Raw genomic sequence first — 17261 nt, forward strand, 5'->3', positions numbered from 1 at the left:
TAAGCCTAATCCAAATGACTATACGCAACCTTCCCACCCCTTGCTGCCTCTGTATCAGAGACAGAAAGACTTAGGGTTGGCAGGTGTCCGGTATTTGCAGCTTCTGTCTGGTAAAAAAAACAAAAACAGAAAATACTAGACGTAAAACATTAGGGTTTTTTTGCTCAACCAATTTTTTCCCCGCCATGTTTGGTATTTTTTGTGAAACTATCTGGCAACCCTTGCAAGTTGGGGTGGGGTAGCTGGAGCCAGTGCTTGGGGGAAGCTGGCTTAAAAGCTGTCCTCCCCCCAGCACCACGGAGCCGCTTGTTCCACCCACCCTGCACTGCTGCCACTATCAGAGGCTGCAGTGCGGGAAGGGGGGGCGGGATGCCAGCGCAGCCTCCGTCTGTGGAGCGCTCAGGCCCCTTGCTGACAGGGACTGATGTTGCCCCACACTGCTGCCTCTGTATCAGAGAAAGCAGCATGGGGTGGCAGGTGGGAGCCAGTCTGCATGGGGAGCTGATTTTTAAACAGGCTCCTCTCATGGAGAGGCTCCACCTGCCACCCCATGCTACTGCCTCTGATACAGAAGCAACAGCGCAGAGTGGCAGGTGACTCCCTGGGAGTGGAGCCAGGAGCTCATTGGCTGCCGTGGAGAGTATCTTAGAAACCGTGTAACCACTAAAAATGGTTGTAGCTACATGACTACTAAAATACACAATATCAACATCCCTAGTGCTTAGCTGATGCAGGACCTGTAGCACTGCAGCACAGGCAGTGTTTTGGGGGAGAAAATGAATGCAAGAATCAGCAAGGTATCTTCCTCATTCTTCAAAGAAAGAATTTCCAACTGATTTCTGTTTTTTCCTCGGTTTCTCTGACCTCATTTTGCCTTCCTCCCTGCAGAAAAATGTATTCCACTTCTGCATTCCTGGTTTGGTCCCACCCACAGAAAGATACACTGGGCAGCAATAACTAGCAATGCCTCTGCCGAAATCCCCAGCGTGGCACCTTGCAGTATCAGCTAGTATCAGGAAACTCACTTTGCTAACTTTATAGTGCTTGGATGCACAAAAAACTTGTCACCGACCCCCATCATATTATCTTGTCTGAGGGAATAACTGATGTACCACAGATACCCGCATGCACATTTCTGCAGATATAGATGTGGATACAAATTTTGTATGTAGAATCCTGCAAATTTGTGACTGTCTACTTTATATACGCAAATATCTGCAGACACGGATAGTTTTTGCAGATGCAGATACCACTTTTGTATCTGCACAAGGCTCTAGTGATTTCCTGGTCTGAAAGATTGAGTCCAGGTCACCACTGATTACATACTCAGAGCTGGCACTAGCCCAGTCCATAAAGTAAATACATTTCTCCTCCTTCTGATTAAAAGATTAAATATGTTGCTCTCATGAACATGCAGTGAAAATGCTCAACGGTGCACCTTAAATTCCTAGTTCCAAAGTCCTATTTGTTTAACTTGACTAAAGTATAATAAAGTTTGCTTTGAGATTCATCCATTTTTACAAGTGTAAGTGAACCACACTGACCCAAAGTGCACTACAGAGTCTCAGCTGTGGCCTTTGTTATCACCTATCAAAGAACACATTCATTCAGCTAGCCTGCGTTTAAACATTTGTTTACTGTAAAATGCATTTAAACCCTAGAGGGATAAAACATTTCTCAACTTTTACTGTAAACATTCAAGCTGAGGTGGAATTTCATTGTATTCTGAACAGAAATAAGCATGTGCTGACATTACAAAGTTCACCAGTACAATTCCTTCCCAAGGTAGATGCAATGAAATGTCACGCTTGAATTGTATCAGATATTCAAAGATCAAATTTCAAAACAGATGTCAGGTTTTAAAAAAATGGTATTCAAGACATTCCAACAAGTCTTCTAACCATTTCAATTATTCACAGTAAAGGAATTTTTAAAATTAGTTTTTGCTTCTTGCCATCAATACCGATTGTTTTTCCTTGTTGCATTTCACTATTTGGTCAGTGAGAAAGGATTAATCTGTTTCACCTTCTTGCTTTCATGCAATAGCACAATGCTCCAAAATACAATTTTCAAATACTTCAGGAGAACATGGAATCCGAACAAAAACTGTTTTCATTGGAATTAAAAATATATGGAAACATTTCTACTGAGTCTAGGTTTTGCAAAAACTTGCTTTTAAAACCAAAAAACCCTAAACCACAGGTCAATGCCAACATAACAGGGCGCCTTTGTAAATTCCTCATTGCCCTGGTCACAACCAGTCCTTATACCAAAATATCTACTAACTCTCAGTTTAAGGAAGTTACTTAATGAAGAGGTACAAGCATTTTTAATCAACCTCAAGTCCCAAGTGCAACATTAAATGATTACCTATCAGCTGCATGGGTCATACATAATCGGATACACGTAACAGAACAGCCTGCAGGTGATGTTTGTTTACAGCTTGTGACGGCGCGTTGGGGTCCCCCGTCTCCTGCACCCCAAAATGGCACAAACAGACTGCACCAGCCAGTAGAATTGAGGAAGTTTATTGCCTCTCCAGGATACAGCACAGCACAGATGTAGTCTGGTCACAGAGCTGGGCTAGGATGCCTCAGGCCCCCTTGAGTTGGGGGGAGACTGGGCCCCTAAACTCCAGCTCCTCTCCCTAGGCTGTCTCATCCATCCTCACAGACAGCCACTAACCAACTTCCAGCCCTGCCCCCCAGCCAGGGCAGCATTCCACCTTCCTTTGATCCTCTCCATGGGGGGTGTCTGGCCCCTGGCTCAACAAGTTTGGCATTACCTCTGCCTAGCGAGGTTTTCCCTGCTGGGTCTTGCTCCAGACAGCAGGGGTCACCACAGCCCAGCAAGTACCCCCACTACGTCACACAGCTATAAACCCACATTGATGTGGCACAAGCTGCAAAAACTTGCAGACTGAGTCCTCTGACACAGAGGGCTTTTTGAGACATGGGCCTTTTAAAAAGGGAAGCGGGGCAGGCACTATAAGACACTAGCCGCACCTTTCAGCTCTGTGTTGGACAGTTTTGTGGGTGAACCAGTACATAAGACATTAGGAGTATTTTGAGGTCTCAGATTTTACAAACAAAACATTTATCATCAACTGTGCTGCTACACTGCATTGCTCAGGGTTAACTCTGAACTCTTACATTTCCTTGCTTTTGGTGGAAGTCCAAGACCTTCTCTAGCAGGGAAAGCAGCGCTGGTAGACCTAAGGGGTAGTTTTACACAAGACAGGTGTGACTACACTGCCCAAAAGGTGTGTTCTTAACTCAGGTTGCAATACCAGAGAAGCCAATGTAACCCAAGTTCTAACTTGGGCTAGCAACCCACATTCAAGCACATGGGACTGCCAGGGTTGTACTCAAACCACTTGACCACATTGAAAGCAGAGTTGCTATGTTTTCAACTGTTATTTTAACCCAAGTTCTCTCAGCTCAGGTTAGTCCACACTGTTTTTGGTTGTGGAGACATACCTAGGGATTTAATAGTGTACTCAATTAACTGATAAGCAAAAGCGTATAGGTTAATGCTCTAGATTCCACACATTTGTCCCCAGCCCCTTGCCAGTAAACTTTTTAGCAGGCTGGCCAGCAGCTCAGCTCAGCTCAGCCTCCAGCTTGCACTGGGTCCGGGACCTAGCCCTACTGCAGCCTACCTCAGTTCTGGCTTGCACTGGGTCCGGGAGCTCAGACCCACCTCCCCACTCGACAGAGGCTGCTGCCACTCCACGCTGATGCTGCTGTCTCAGACGCAGCAGCACAGGGTAGCAGACAGCTGGACTGCGAGAGGAGCTGGTTTTTAAACTGGCTCCCCTCATGGACCAGCTCCCGCCTGGCACCCCACACTGCTGTCTCTGATACAGAGGCAGCAGCGTGAGGTGGCAAGAGGCTCCTTGGGATGGGGCCGGAGCGCACTAGCTGCCAGCCCCACCCCCAGGGACTATAGACTAGTCGACTAACTGATAATTCATGAGGTTAATAGACTATTCAATTAACGGATATTTAACATCCCTAGACATGCCTACAGTTCAACTCATATGAACACACTTATTTCTGTACAAAACTGGCTTTTTTGGTGCTGCTTAAGTCAATTGGGGACAAGTGAACTATGACATTCAGCCCAAAATAAGAATGTTCATTTGGGGGTGGGCATAGTTTAATTGAAACCTGTGCAAGTTTGTTTGTAGGCAAGCCCTGAGTCTTCAAACTCCACCTGCAGTGAAAATCTGGACCTGCTGAAATCAATGAGTACTTTGCTATTGATTTCCATGGAGCCAGGATTTCACCCCTAGAATTGAATGGTGTTATGTCAAACAACTAAATGGTTTTCTGAAAAAAACAGCATCCTCACTGATATGCTTCACTCTGTGCCTTCATACTTGGGGCCAGACCTCAGACAAGATGTTAGGAATATTCTCAGCACCACTGAGTGCATCTTCATCCATCATTGGAACTGGTGTGCTGCAGAGGCAGTCCACACTGCGAGCAAGATAGTTCATGAGACCTTTGGTGCAATTATTTAAAAGGCTCCTGCAGGTACCACAATAATAAGCATGGAGTGATGTGCACTCTGAATGCAGTGCCTCTGCATGCACTCAACTTCCAAATTAATTTAAGATAAACACAAGATACAGGAACCAGAAGGAGGAAGTCTGTAGGATGGGCCCGCAGTGGGAAAAATGACTAAGTTAAAACAGAGAAACTGTAGGAAAGGAAAGTGCACCCGCAGAGTGCGCTTACTCTAACAACTGAGCAAGCTGTGACTGCTCAGGAGTAGGCGAAGAAAAGCAATCACATCGGTGAGAAGAACTTTTATGCCAAGTTCCACTAATAAAACACAGAGTTCAAACCCCTTTCTAATAGAAAGGCTGACAGCAGAAATAGCCAGTGAAACAAATGCCAGGCAGCTTTACAATATGGCCTTTAAGAAAACTCTTCCAACCTACCACTATTTGTGTCAGATGCAATGCAATAAAACAAATTCTCTATGTTTTCTTGTGGGACTTCTCCATCAAGAGACACATTGTTTCTTTTGGTGATTTACACAACCCAACACCACCAGATTTAATTATTTTTTTTAATGGGGAGACTTCAGTCCTTGCTGAGACAGTCACTTCAATAAAAGAAAGGAACTCTACATCAAAAAGGGCTAACATAGCTGTTTATGCGGAGACAGATGTGAGAGAATACAGAGGCTCCTTTGTCTATTACAGGAGGTTGATATCTGTTTTGCATAGCACAATCCTACAACGGCAAATACAACATTCTATTTGCCATTTTTCATAAACATTTATGGGAAGAGATTCACAAACTTCAGAGTTAAAACTAAGTGGTTCGGAGCAAATGTCTCCATCATTTAATTTTCACTTTGACATAGAATGAGTCAAGTACATATAGAAAAATTCAGGAATGTTACTCATTCACAACCCTATGATGACTGCTACTTAGTTAAAAATATTAAGAAGCCAATTTGGATGTCAGCTGGTTTTAAAAAGCCATTCTGTCAGTATCAAAAAAACCCAACAACAACAACAACAACAGAAAAATGTCAATGCTCACCCTGAAGTGTAAAGTCCCAATACAATAGACAATGTTTAAAATTACAGCATGTTTTCCAAAGGACAATTTCAACGGAGCCAAAAATAACATTTTGCATTTAAATAAGATTATACCAAAGCTACAATTATTAGAAATATTCACATGCACAGAGTTGTCTTTCAGTGTGAACATTCCCCCTGCAGTGTTGGAGTCCAAATTAGGATCACATTCCCCCCCCTCCCTTGCTGCCTCTGTATCAGAAGCAGCAAAGTGGGGGGAGGAAAGCAGGCACTGGTGCTGGGGGGAGCCAGCTTAAAAGTTGGCCCCCCCCAACACTGACTCTGTGGTGCCGCCTGCCCTCCTTGCACAGGAGGGAGCAGGTGAGAGGGAGCGCTGCAGTGGTATAGATTTGGGTGAGGGAGTGGCTTGCAATAGCCATGCATGGAGATTAGCCCTATGGGCTTTTCATGTTTCTATACTCTGCCTTGGCCTCTCTCATGTTCACACATTCCAGCCACGATCTGAAAACAGCTTGGGAGAGAGGAAGGGGGTTACTGCTGCTCTGATCTCCTAACTTCTGAGGGAGCTCAAGTGAAACTCTTGTCCTAAATCTGCCTCTCGCTCATCTCTCTGCACACAGCACTGAGCTCCCTACTCTGAATCTCCCTCCAGGAGATATGTTCTGTTCTGTGGCTTCTCCCACTCTGTACATGGAAGGGAGCATAAATAATCCTGCATTTTAAAATGTAATTTAAAAAATTCCATATTTTCACTCCATTTTTGTGGGCTTACCAGGATTAATATACTGCCACACACCACACTACTGCCAGAATAGTTCACGCTCCTGCTATCAGACTCAATGGAGTGAACCACATGTAGCTATCTATGTTGATTTCCACACTATGAAAGGAATAAGAATTTAAGGTTTGCCAAAAGGAAAACAAGGAAAATATCTGCAGGGGAATCCACCCATGCCAAATTCCTTCAGCATTACTGTAAGACAGCCGCCTTATTAAAAGCAATTCTTGTGGGATATTTTGCACTGAGTTCTTGCCCCAGTTAAGCATAGTTGGGAAAGGAAGAAGAAACTGCTTCATTGTAACTGACGTGTAATCTTATTCACAGCAGACTCCAGTGGATTTCTGGAAACCGCATTCCCTTATCCTCCTTGCCTGCTTGGGTGTTTGCAAACATTCTGAATCCCTTGTCTTTATCCTCATTTAACGTATACGGATCATCATGCCCAAATAAGAACACAGCGCTGGAGAGACGAACAATTAAAAACAACATTAAAAATGTGCTCTCTCTCAACCCATGTATACGCAACGTAAGCCATGCTATGGGGTTTCTATTCGGAGGCTAAAGCATGTCACATCTTTCCTGATCATGCAGTACCCCACTCATTAGTATGGATGCCTATTCCTGGCACTATTCCAAAGTCATCTAAATATCACAGGATGTTAGCCATGCAGTAGCCAAAAGGCTGATGTGCATCTGCTGCAGTTAGGCATTTTAACTGTATCATGAATAGGGGGAGTGCTGACTAGCACCCGGTGACTAAGGGGTAACTCAGGTACCTAGCAAAGGTGTCAGGCCGGGGGGCAGGAAGAGCCAATCAAGATAAAGGGTTGAAATTTTAATTGGATACAGGTTCCCTGCCTGCTTTCTTTGTGTGGGAGAGTTACACCAGGAGTTGAGACACAGACAGAATGGTTTAAACCCAGGCAGGACGACCATGCTCCCACAGAATTCAGGGCATGGGAGCATACTGAACAAAGAGAACATCAAAAGTGAGTACCAGGGAATGAGAGTCCAGTCACGTTCAGGGTAATTTTTCTTTATTTTGTGGTTTGATTTGAACGGCTGTGTGTGAATCGCTGCCTCCCCTTCCCGTTTACTTCCATCTAAGCATTGCACCAAGACTTTTTTCCCCTCTGGTTTTTAATTTGTTTTCCTTAGTTGTGCTGTACATCTAGCAACCAAGTCTGCTTTATCAAGTCTCTTTTGTTTTGTAATAAAAATCACTTCTTTTAAAGGTGAGGATTTGATTGTGTACTGGAAGGTCTGTCTGCCTATATTTGCATGCCTCTGACTGAGAGGTCCGCTACCAGTCTGCAGCTTGTTTTTCCTCTTTTCTTTTTCAAGCTCTTTTGAGGCAAAAGAGCTGGGGTACCCGAGGGTGGTTTCAAGTGTTTACCCGTTTTTTTAGGGATCAAAAGCACTTGATGGTGTCAGCAAATTCTCCAAAATCTGTGTATTAGGATTTTGGAGGGGGGAAGTAACCAGTGCCTCTAGAGGCAAGGTTTTGAAGCTCTCAAGGGCCCCCATCTTCTGCATTCGGAGTGCCAGAGTGGGGAACAATTTCCTCCTCCAAAGCAAAGTTCACTCATCCAACACAGTGCACATTCAAAAGAATCACTTTTAAATTGCAACTTAAAAGTTGTGAAATAGCTTTCACCAACATAACAATACAGTAAACACAAAAAAGCCACTGTCTTGAAATACACAAGTATCTGTCCATTTGAGAGCAGGAATAATGTATATTTCCCCTCCAAAGGGCAGAGAAGACAAGGAACCTGTCTAGGAATTTATACGACTCCCACCCCCTTCACCACGCAACTGGAGGAAAAGGGGAGACTGTACTGATGAGCTGGTCACAATAAAACAATTGGCTCAGGCTTTTAGCCTGACAACTTCCATTGTGACTAGGGATGTCAGCGGTTAACCGGCGGCCTGGGTGGCCCTGCCTGCCCCTGTTTAAGCGGTTAAGCAGTTAAACATAATGATTAAACAGGATTTTACATCCCTAATTGTGACCAGAGCCAACCTGTCCACAGGACAGTTCAGGGCTGCAGCCCTGGGCCCCACACTTTGGGGCCACCCCAACTGTCCTATGGATGGGACAGCCTTGCATCTTGATAGTAGCCCACAGGGACCTGGGCAGCTTGGGGGCCTACCACAGGGCAGCAGCAAGGACTGTTCCCATCCCCCACCAGTGAGAGCAAAGGAAGGGGAATGACCAGGGCCAGGACGCTCCACTTCCCACCACTAGTGAGTGCGCGGAGTCCGACCCCCGTTGCCATCCTGCACCAGGCCCCCCATTAAGCTTCTGCTCACGTAGCTTGGAGGAGGGGCCTTGGGGAAGGGATGCAATGAGGGCAGGAAGAGGCTGGTGGGGATGGAGCAGGGGCAGGCCTTGGGACAAAGCATGGAGTGGGGGTGAGAAGGGGGGAGGTTGCCCCTTACGCATGCTCCCCTTGGGCCAGTCCAGATTGTGACCTATTAATGAATGTTACCTTTTGTGTTTTAAACCCCCCTGCTGGCTTTTGTGGATCAATTCTGATGTTTTACAATCACCATTTCCATCATTTACTGTTGCACTAACACTAGGGATGTTAAATTGCGTTTAGTCAGCTAATTGAGTAGAAGATGGAATTTCCACCGACTACTGATTAGTCGATTGGGGGGAAATTGCAGAGCTGCAGTGGGGTTAATTCCCAGCCCCCGGAGCTAACCGTGCTGTGGCTCTGCCTTTTAAATGTATTAAGAGCCACCAGGTACTTAATACATTTAAAAGGCAGAGGCATAGTGGGACTGGGCAGGAGCCGGGAATTAGCTGATTCCCAGCTCACACATGGTTCCAGAGACTGTGCCTCTGCTTTTCAAATGTATTAAGAGCTGCTAGGCTCTTAATACATTTCAGAATCAGCGGCAGATACCAGTATGAACTGGGACAGCTGATTCCTGGCTCCCACCTTGTCCCCCCACTGTGCCTCTGCCTCCCCTGCTCCTGTGTTGGGGGAACCAGCTTTTAAGCCTGCTCCCCCTTTACCAGCTCCTGCTCCTCCCCAGAGAGAGGCAGCAAAAGAGGAGGAAGCGACTAGTCAAGTCACTATTTGACTAGCTGATCAGCATAATTGACTAGTCACTTACATCCCTAATTAACATCAGAGACTCCCTGGAGTGATACACTTGTAAATGATGGTTTAGACCTGTTTAGACAGAACAGGTGTGCTGCAGAATTTTTGTAAAAACAAGTGAGAACAAAACCCCCTTCCCCTTGTGTTTTAATTAGTGTTCAAGCTGGTTGCACTCTGTGCTTTTGCGCTTCGGGACAAGGCCCCTTTCAAATATTAAGCACATTCCATTCCCCAAAGCAACATTAAGATGGAAAATTTTAAGTCCTGCAGAGTAGAGGAAAGGGAAGGAAGGGGGAAGCCACCTTCTGATTGGTCATCTGCCTCACTGCCCCGCCTCCTTCCAACAAAGCCACCAATCACAACTTGATCTCCCTCTCCTCCTCTACCCCATCCTGAAAGCAACAGGTTGGCTACTGTTCCCCTCCCGCCACTGGCAGGAGGAAGAGTCCTTGGAGCTGCCCCCTTCCCAGCCTGGAAGGGGAGCAGGGACCCTGTTGCAGCCCCCCTAGTGCTAGGCGAGGGAAGAACCCCAAGAGAGGAAGTAGTGAGGCAGGTTGGGCTCAACTGACAGCTGGGTGTGAGGTGGGGGCAGAACTGGTGGGCAGGCATTTTACTGCTGGGCAAAGGACAGACAGGCGTGGGCATGAAAACTCCTGCAGCAGCGGCCAAAATCCTGGTCTCCAATACATTTTGGGGCACAGGCAGCATTAACACTCTAGGATGAGCAGAGGCAATTCACCAGTCTCTCTGCAAGTAATCACATTTTTTGAGAGCCAATCTCCTGATTTGTTGGGGTCTGACTCATTTTTTGGTCTCTTGAGGTTGGCACTACTATGAGTGTGACAGTTATATTGCATTTCAAACCAGCGGAAACAGTTACACACCCTTGGGAGGACTATTTTGGGAATGAGAAGAAATGATTAATTATCAACTGCTTGACATGCCAAAATATTCTTCTCAAGTACACGTCACTTTCTCCACGGAGCATGATTTTGTCCAGAGTTCTTACACTTACTTTTAATGTTAGTCTCCACTGTTAAAAACGTTAATTTTGGCACAAAAGACAGATCACAGTATAATGTTAGCCTCCCTGGTTGTTTTGATTTTAACCCTACCAGTCGTGTTTTGGATTAGATTATGAAAAAAATATGGGGGTGTGCCTCAAAATAATTAAAGGTATCGAGGCATGCCACTGATATAGGCCATTCAACGATAGCACTGAAGTGCTGATAGGATAGCTACCAAGAACAGATACCAAGAACAACAGTTATGCAAAGCTCTAAAACAATTAAGAGCATTCACAAAAGTCTTGAAAACTGGATTTTCATGTAACTAACTATGCCTGCATGGTTGTTGGATCTGAATGCCAATACAACATATTCTCTTTAAATTACGTTGGTTGGTTAGTTGACTGACAGAAAGAAGAAGGAATAGAAGGCGTTCCTAGGCCTCATTGTCTTCTCCAAAATGAGTTTCAGAGCATGGGAGCTAAAGCTCTATGAACTGGGATGACAAGGAAATACTAAAACAAAACTCTTAGGGTACGTCTACACTGCATCCCTAGTTCGAACTAGGGATGCAAATGGAGACGACCGAAGTTCGAATCACAGCTGATTCGAACCAGGAAGTGCGCACCAGGACGCGTTAGTTCGGACTAAAGCCCTTAGTCCGAACTAATGTTACTCCTCATTTTTCAAACCACTCCATGAATTTCGGTAAGTCATCCTGGGCTGTACATTTCTAGTCTATTAATGGAGGGGTGTGGGATCTGGGAGGAAGCTCTGGGCTGGGGGCAGGAGATTGGGGTGCAGGTTCTGGGAGGGAGTTTGGGAGCAGGAGGGGTTTGGGGTCATGGGTGATAGGAGAAGGTAGGGTTGGAGGAGGCAAGCCCCTAGTCCCACCCCTTCTGCTGAGGCTCCACCCCCACAAAAGCCAAGCCACATTTTTCCCCCCCACACCACAGGGAGGTGGGGCAGCATGCCATGCCCCCCTCCACAGCATGGGAAGCACGAGGAGGGAGGGTGGTGTGTGGTCCCAGCCTCCCCGACCCCACCTAGCATACCAGTCACCCATGGATGTAAGGTGCAAGCTTTGCCCAGGAGCGCTGATCACTGGCAGCTCCCAGCTCTGGCACAGCGGTGTGGTAAGGCAAGCTGCCTGCTTGCTGTGTGTCCATGCTGCAGCTCCATGCTGCTTCCTGAAAGCAGCTGATTGAAGCCGCCACCATGTCCAGCCAATGGGAAGCTGTGAGGAAAGTGCTAGTGGGGACAGCGTAGAAAGACCCGCTCCCTCCCACATCAGGGGCATGTAGGGACATGGCAGTAGTAGCCTGCCACTTCCGGAAGCAGTGTCAAGCCGCAATGTGAAGTCACAGCAGACAAGCAGCCAGCCTGAGAGCTCCACTGTGCTTCAGGCTGGACAGAAACGGGGGTCAAGCAGTTCCCCGCTGGCCTGGTGCTCTCCACGGTGCTTCAAAGTGACAGCACCACATGGAGCCCAGGGTCAGCGGAGGAATCCCCAGCTGACCTGGGCGCCACGCAGCACTGCCACTTTGAAGTGACTAGTCGACTATCCGATAAGCATTTGCTTATCGGAGAGTCGATTAATTGTTCATATCCCTAAAGGGGTGACTGAAAATAAGATGTAAAGAAGATAGCCAAGGTTAAAGCTCTGGTGAGAACAATAATGTATTACTCTCTCCAGTGGACACAGCCTGGGAAAAGAAGAAATAAAAGCAGCAGGGAGATTTTAAAATGGGTTTCAAATAATAAACTCAATTCGATTATATGGATATTAATCCAATTCCAATTGTTAGATTTTTATTGTTAAATGCCCAGGGTTTTCAATAAATTACTGGAAATAATTATGAATTAAAATGTGAACTCTGCAGCCACCTCAGAAACCCTCATCCCAACTCATTTGCAAGTGACCTCCCTTCATGTTAGTTATTTCTAAGGCTTCTGGACAAACTGTTCTCAAGATCATTTGTTCTGTAAAAAAGTTTTAATCCTATAAACTGTTTCAACTTTCTCTCACAAGCCCTTAAATGACATTTTATGTAACAGAGCTTCATTGTTGGAAGGGGGTAAATAACCAGGCAACTGAGTGGTGCTTTTAGAACATAATATATCCCTTAAATAATTCCATTCATTGTATACTTGATACCTTTGATGTAAGATCCCGGTGGAAAATGCCTTTATAGTGAAGATAACAGACTCCCAGACCAATGTCATATGCCAATTTCACCCTCACCATCCAGGGCAGATGCTGGTTACTGTCTAATAGCTGTTCCAGATTACCACAGTTGATGTACTGAAAAAAACCAAAAGATTTGCCATTAATTTTTTTTAAAGTAACCTAGATGTTAACAGTTCAATTTAGAAGATTGGGGGGGAGGAAGGGAAGAGGAGGGCAGAGAGGCAGATTGTATCTTTAAAACACATACACCCCATACATCTAGCTGTTCTTGTAGCCAAAAAACTGACTTAGAATGGCACATGGCAGTTCAAATTCTACCACTAGGCTAGGATGCAAGTCCCCACAGAAACAATGCCAACTAATTTTGCTGCATTGCTATGCCTTGTGAGTCAGGACATCCACCTGCACCTGGCATGAATACACGCCCAATATTCTCTCCCGAGCATTTCCTCTCTCCTTGAAATATGTTTGACAAAGGTTCATATTTAAGTGCCAATGCATCATCATGTATTGACCTTGGAATTAGTTTTTACTCTTACGCCGTCAATTACGCGTGAGTCCAGAGGTTATTTTCTAGCATTTCGACCTAACTAAACGAATTTTAAAACAAAGAAAAGAAAGGAAGTTCTCTGGCTTCCTGCCCAACAATTTGGGCCAGATTATGGAAGCCCACACTGATTTCCCATCTTCTTACTCCAAGACAGAACACGAAAGGGGACCAGTTTGCCATTGATGGGATTGGTCTAGGGCAGCGGTTCCCAACCTTTTTTATACCACAGACTGGCAAATCCATTCACAAACTTTTGGCAGACTGGAACAAATGAATATGCAAATAAAACGTTATGGTCCACCAAAATATCTACCGCATCTCCAACCCCCAGAGCCGCTGCCTAGTAATTGGCTTCAGCTGCCGCAGCTGCTATCTGGCATGCGGCTGCCAGAGCTGAAGCTGGCTATTCTCAGTGTGTCTGGAGCCGCCACAAACTACTGGCTTCAGCTCCGGCAGCCGCTGCGTCCTGGTTCACGGACTGGCACTGCTCTGCGGACTGGCGGTTGGGAACTGCTGGTCTAGGGCACAGATTTTTGTCAATTTAGGTCTTCTCATCACGTGGGGAAAGCAATTTTATTTACCTCCTATTGCTAATGCTGCCAACAGAAAAAGAGTGCTAATGTACCCAAGAAGGGATCAAAAAGGGACTTAGAAGTTGTGGACAGGGACACAAGTATAAAGGCAAGGGAGAATGCTTCCCAGGAATGCTATTTTTTCCAGACCAAACAGGCAACGAGTACCTGTGGTTTAATATCTGGACACCATCAAAAAAGAAAGATCAAGAGCTAAGAAGGGAGAAGTGTCACGTGAATTTTACATAAACATTCACGATATGTATATACCAATTTCATAGAAGAATGCATCCTATATTGCTGGAAGTACAAGTGAAAACAATACATCAGAAGGGCAAAATGTTTGGTCCAGTGGCTAGAAAAGCAAACTGAATAAAGGCGTAAACTTAAACCACCACCAATAGTCTAGTAGCACTTTAAAGACTACCAAAACATGGAGATGGGATCATGAGCTTTTGTGGGCACAGCCCACTTCTTCAGACGACGGGAGTGTTGTATGTTTTTGGTTCTGGACATACAACACTCCAGTCATCTGAAGAAGTGGGCTGTGCTCACGAAAGCTCATGATCCCATCTACATGTTTTGGTAGTCTTTAAAGTGCTACCAGACCATTGGTTGTTTTTTAAGTTTATCTTGTACAGACTAACTCAGCTCCCGCTCTGAAGCTTTTGAATGAAGGCAGTTGGGTTTTACAGTCACAGCCCACACAGGATTTTTCTGTATTATCTTGGAACATGGGAAATGCCAGACTGGCTCAAACCCACAGTCCATCTAGTCCAGTGTCCTATCTCCAATACGGGCCAGCACTAGACGCTTCAAAGGAAGTGTAATAACCCCCGCTTTCCCCCAACTCCATATTGAGTTTCCCCCTTGTTAACAATAGAGCAAGAGGACATTCAATGATGTTGAGACAAGCAGAACAGACGTTCCCAATCTACCTTTTCTGCACCATACTTTTTATATGGTTTTACCACGTTTTCTTACCAGTCTCATTTTTAAGATCGGAGTGGAAAATTGGATTGCTCTCTTCATAGGACAATTTTTCTAAGGCCATTAGTCATTCTCTAAGCCTCCTCTAGTTCTGCAATTCTATTTTAAGATATTCCAGATAAAGCGAAGTAACTGTCACCATCTCACTCACTCCTCATGTATCCTAGTAGCTTGTTAGTCTTTTTTCCTTTTTACCATGGCAGCACATTGAGGTGAGGTTTCCACTGAGTAGGGATGTTACAAATTGTTTAATACAGTAAAAATCTTAGCAGTTACACGTGCTACAGCCTCTGAAGTATAAAGCTTAGCTTTGTATTGCAGAGCACACAGCAACACCGCCCCAGAAGCGGAGCTGCCAGCCCGTCAGACTGGGTCCTAGGAAGGCTTCCCTGCCACAGCGAAGCTGATTCCCCAGGGGCTGGCTGAGTTTAACTGATAATCAGCAGCTTATCGGTTAAATGGTTAATTGGTCAAACTAACATCCCTGCCACAGAGTTGTGTACAGCATCACCCAAGTCCCTTTCTGGAGTGGATATAGTTCAGAGCTACTCAACACGTAGCCACATGAGGCCCATGGGCTGTTTGTTTGCGGCCCGCAGGGCGGTTTGGGTTTACGCAGGGCTCAGACGGGTACAGGGTGTCGGCGTTTCTAGCTCCTATGGAGGAGGTGCTGGGTCATTGTGGGAAGTGCTGGCTGCTTAGTGTTGTGGGTAAAGTTTGAGAGGTGCTGACTGGCGGCCACTGGCCACCTTTGCTTTAATCTTTGTATTCATGCCTATTAGTGTAAAAAAGCGATTTGCATATATTTACATGTATGTGCAACCACACTTAATTTGCAGCCATCAGCATGCACTGAGAGTATCATTGTGGTCCCTGGGGCTTCCAAAGTTGAGTAGCCCTGATATAGTGGATTTAGAATTCTGTAAGGTGTTGGAGTAGTTTACATTTTCCCTTCCAATGTACATTTTGCATTTATTGGTAGTGAATTGCTTGCCATCTGGTTGCTCATTCTCTCAAGATCCTCAGTTTCTCAGAATAAGAGAACTTAAATAACTGTCATCTGCAAATTTTGCTAGCTCACTAAACACTCCCCACCCCCTTTTTAGACCACTAAAATATATTAAAACACTGGACTTAGCATTCATGGTGCCTTGTGGCCCTCACAGTTAGCCTTTTGCCAAGATGAAAATGGACCAGTTGATCCTACTCTCTTGTTGTGTATCCTAGCCCGTTTAAGACAATCACTCAGTCTCTGTGCCTCAGCTTTCCTGTGCGCAAACTGGAGTAATGCTACTTCGGCTATGTTTACACTGGCAGATGAACAGCGCTGTCCATTACAGAGCTGCTCAGAAGTCAGGAAACTGCTGTTGTGTGTCCAGTCAGCTGCCAGCACAGCAGCATGACCACACTTGTGGCACTCATCACGAGATTTGGACTGGTGCACTCTGGGCCGCTTAACCAAGTAGGGGGGTGAGCAGGTATATGACCTTACCCCTCCCCTCCAAGGTTTTGGCCTTTCATTTAGCACAACTGTGGGGTACATTCTGAAGCACCTTAATTTTGACCCTGCACTGCAGTGAGTCCCCATCATGGCCCCTTTCAGTCATGCATCTTTACATCTGCCTGTAGATGGTATAATTCCTATAGCGAGAGCACAGCTGGGACTGGAAAGCCTCCCAAAATTTGAAAACTATTGTCTCCAGCCAGCAGGCGGCAAAACAAAAGCTGGTGGGAGCCGCTCAGTTCTGTCTGGCCCAGGCTTTCTGCACTGTGGGGGCCATAGTGCTGGCTGGCTGCCCCGCAGCCCTCTCTGGCCTGGCTGGCACTCTGCAGGTAAGGGAGGCAGGAGAGCTCGGATCTGTGCCCCAACATGCTCTTGTCTGTCCTGGCGGCCCCGCTTGCACATGGAATCTGGTAGCCATGAGACGCTCACCACCGCCTTGGCACTCCTGGTTCTGCTCTCAGCCTTGAGGGAAAGCATGGGGTCACATTCCTGCGACCCAGAATGTTTAAATTGTGTCCCCCACCATCAAGAGTTATGGGTCATCTCTAAACAACTCTGTTTAGCCTTCAGTGTTTATCTGCTGGTCTGCTGCACACTCAAAGAATTACAAACATTACATCCGATTTGCTAGAGCAACCAAAGAAAAGGAAGCTTTGTCCCGGAGAACCGCTGTTTATCCTGCTGCAGCTACAAACAAGCTCTGTATGATAAGAATATGCTGAAGGAGGGAAAGTCCTTACTTGAGGAACACTGGACTTCATTATGTCCCCAAAACATTTGGGTGCCAGTACTTTCCAACACAAAATGAGCGTGGCTGTAGCACAGCACTGCCTCCAAGCAATACTGCAGGGGAACAAGATCAGGCACTGAATGGGTGGGTCTGTGCTGGGCACCCGGGGCTAGCCCATGCCAGCTGACTTGAACTGCAGGGTTGTTTAATTGCAGCAGGCATTTCAGCTTGGGACACAGCCCAAGACTTGGGAC

General features: G+C 45.9%; 1 protein-coding gene across 1 annotated transcript in view; it reads right to left on the reverse strand.

Annotated features, from left to right (window-relative positions):
• TESK2 (testis associated actin remodelling kinase 2) overlaps positions 1 to 17261 on the reverse strand; it is a 122566-nt gene that overhangs the window by 23773 nt on the left and 81532 nt on the right. The window contains exon 5 of the mRNA XM_075935868.2: positions 12629 to 12775. Within this exon, the coding sequence (XP_075791983.1) occupies positions 12629 to 12775 (147 nt within the window). The remainder of the gene's footprint in view (positions 1 to 12628; positions 12776 to 17261) is intronic.

The sequence above is a fragment of the Pelodiscus sinensis genome, chromosome 9, assembly GCF_052426305.1.
Source record: "Pelodiscus sinensis isolate ZL-2025 chromosome 9, ASM5242630v1, whole genome shotgun sequence".
Taxonomy (NCBI): domain Eukaryota; kingdom Metazoa; phylum Chordata; order Testudines; family Trionychidae; genus Pelodiscus; species Pelodiscus sinensis.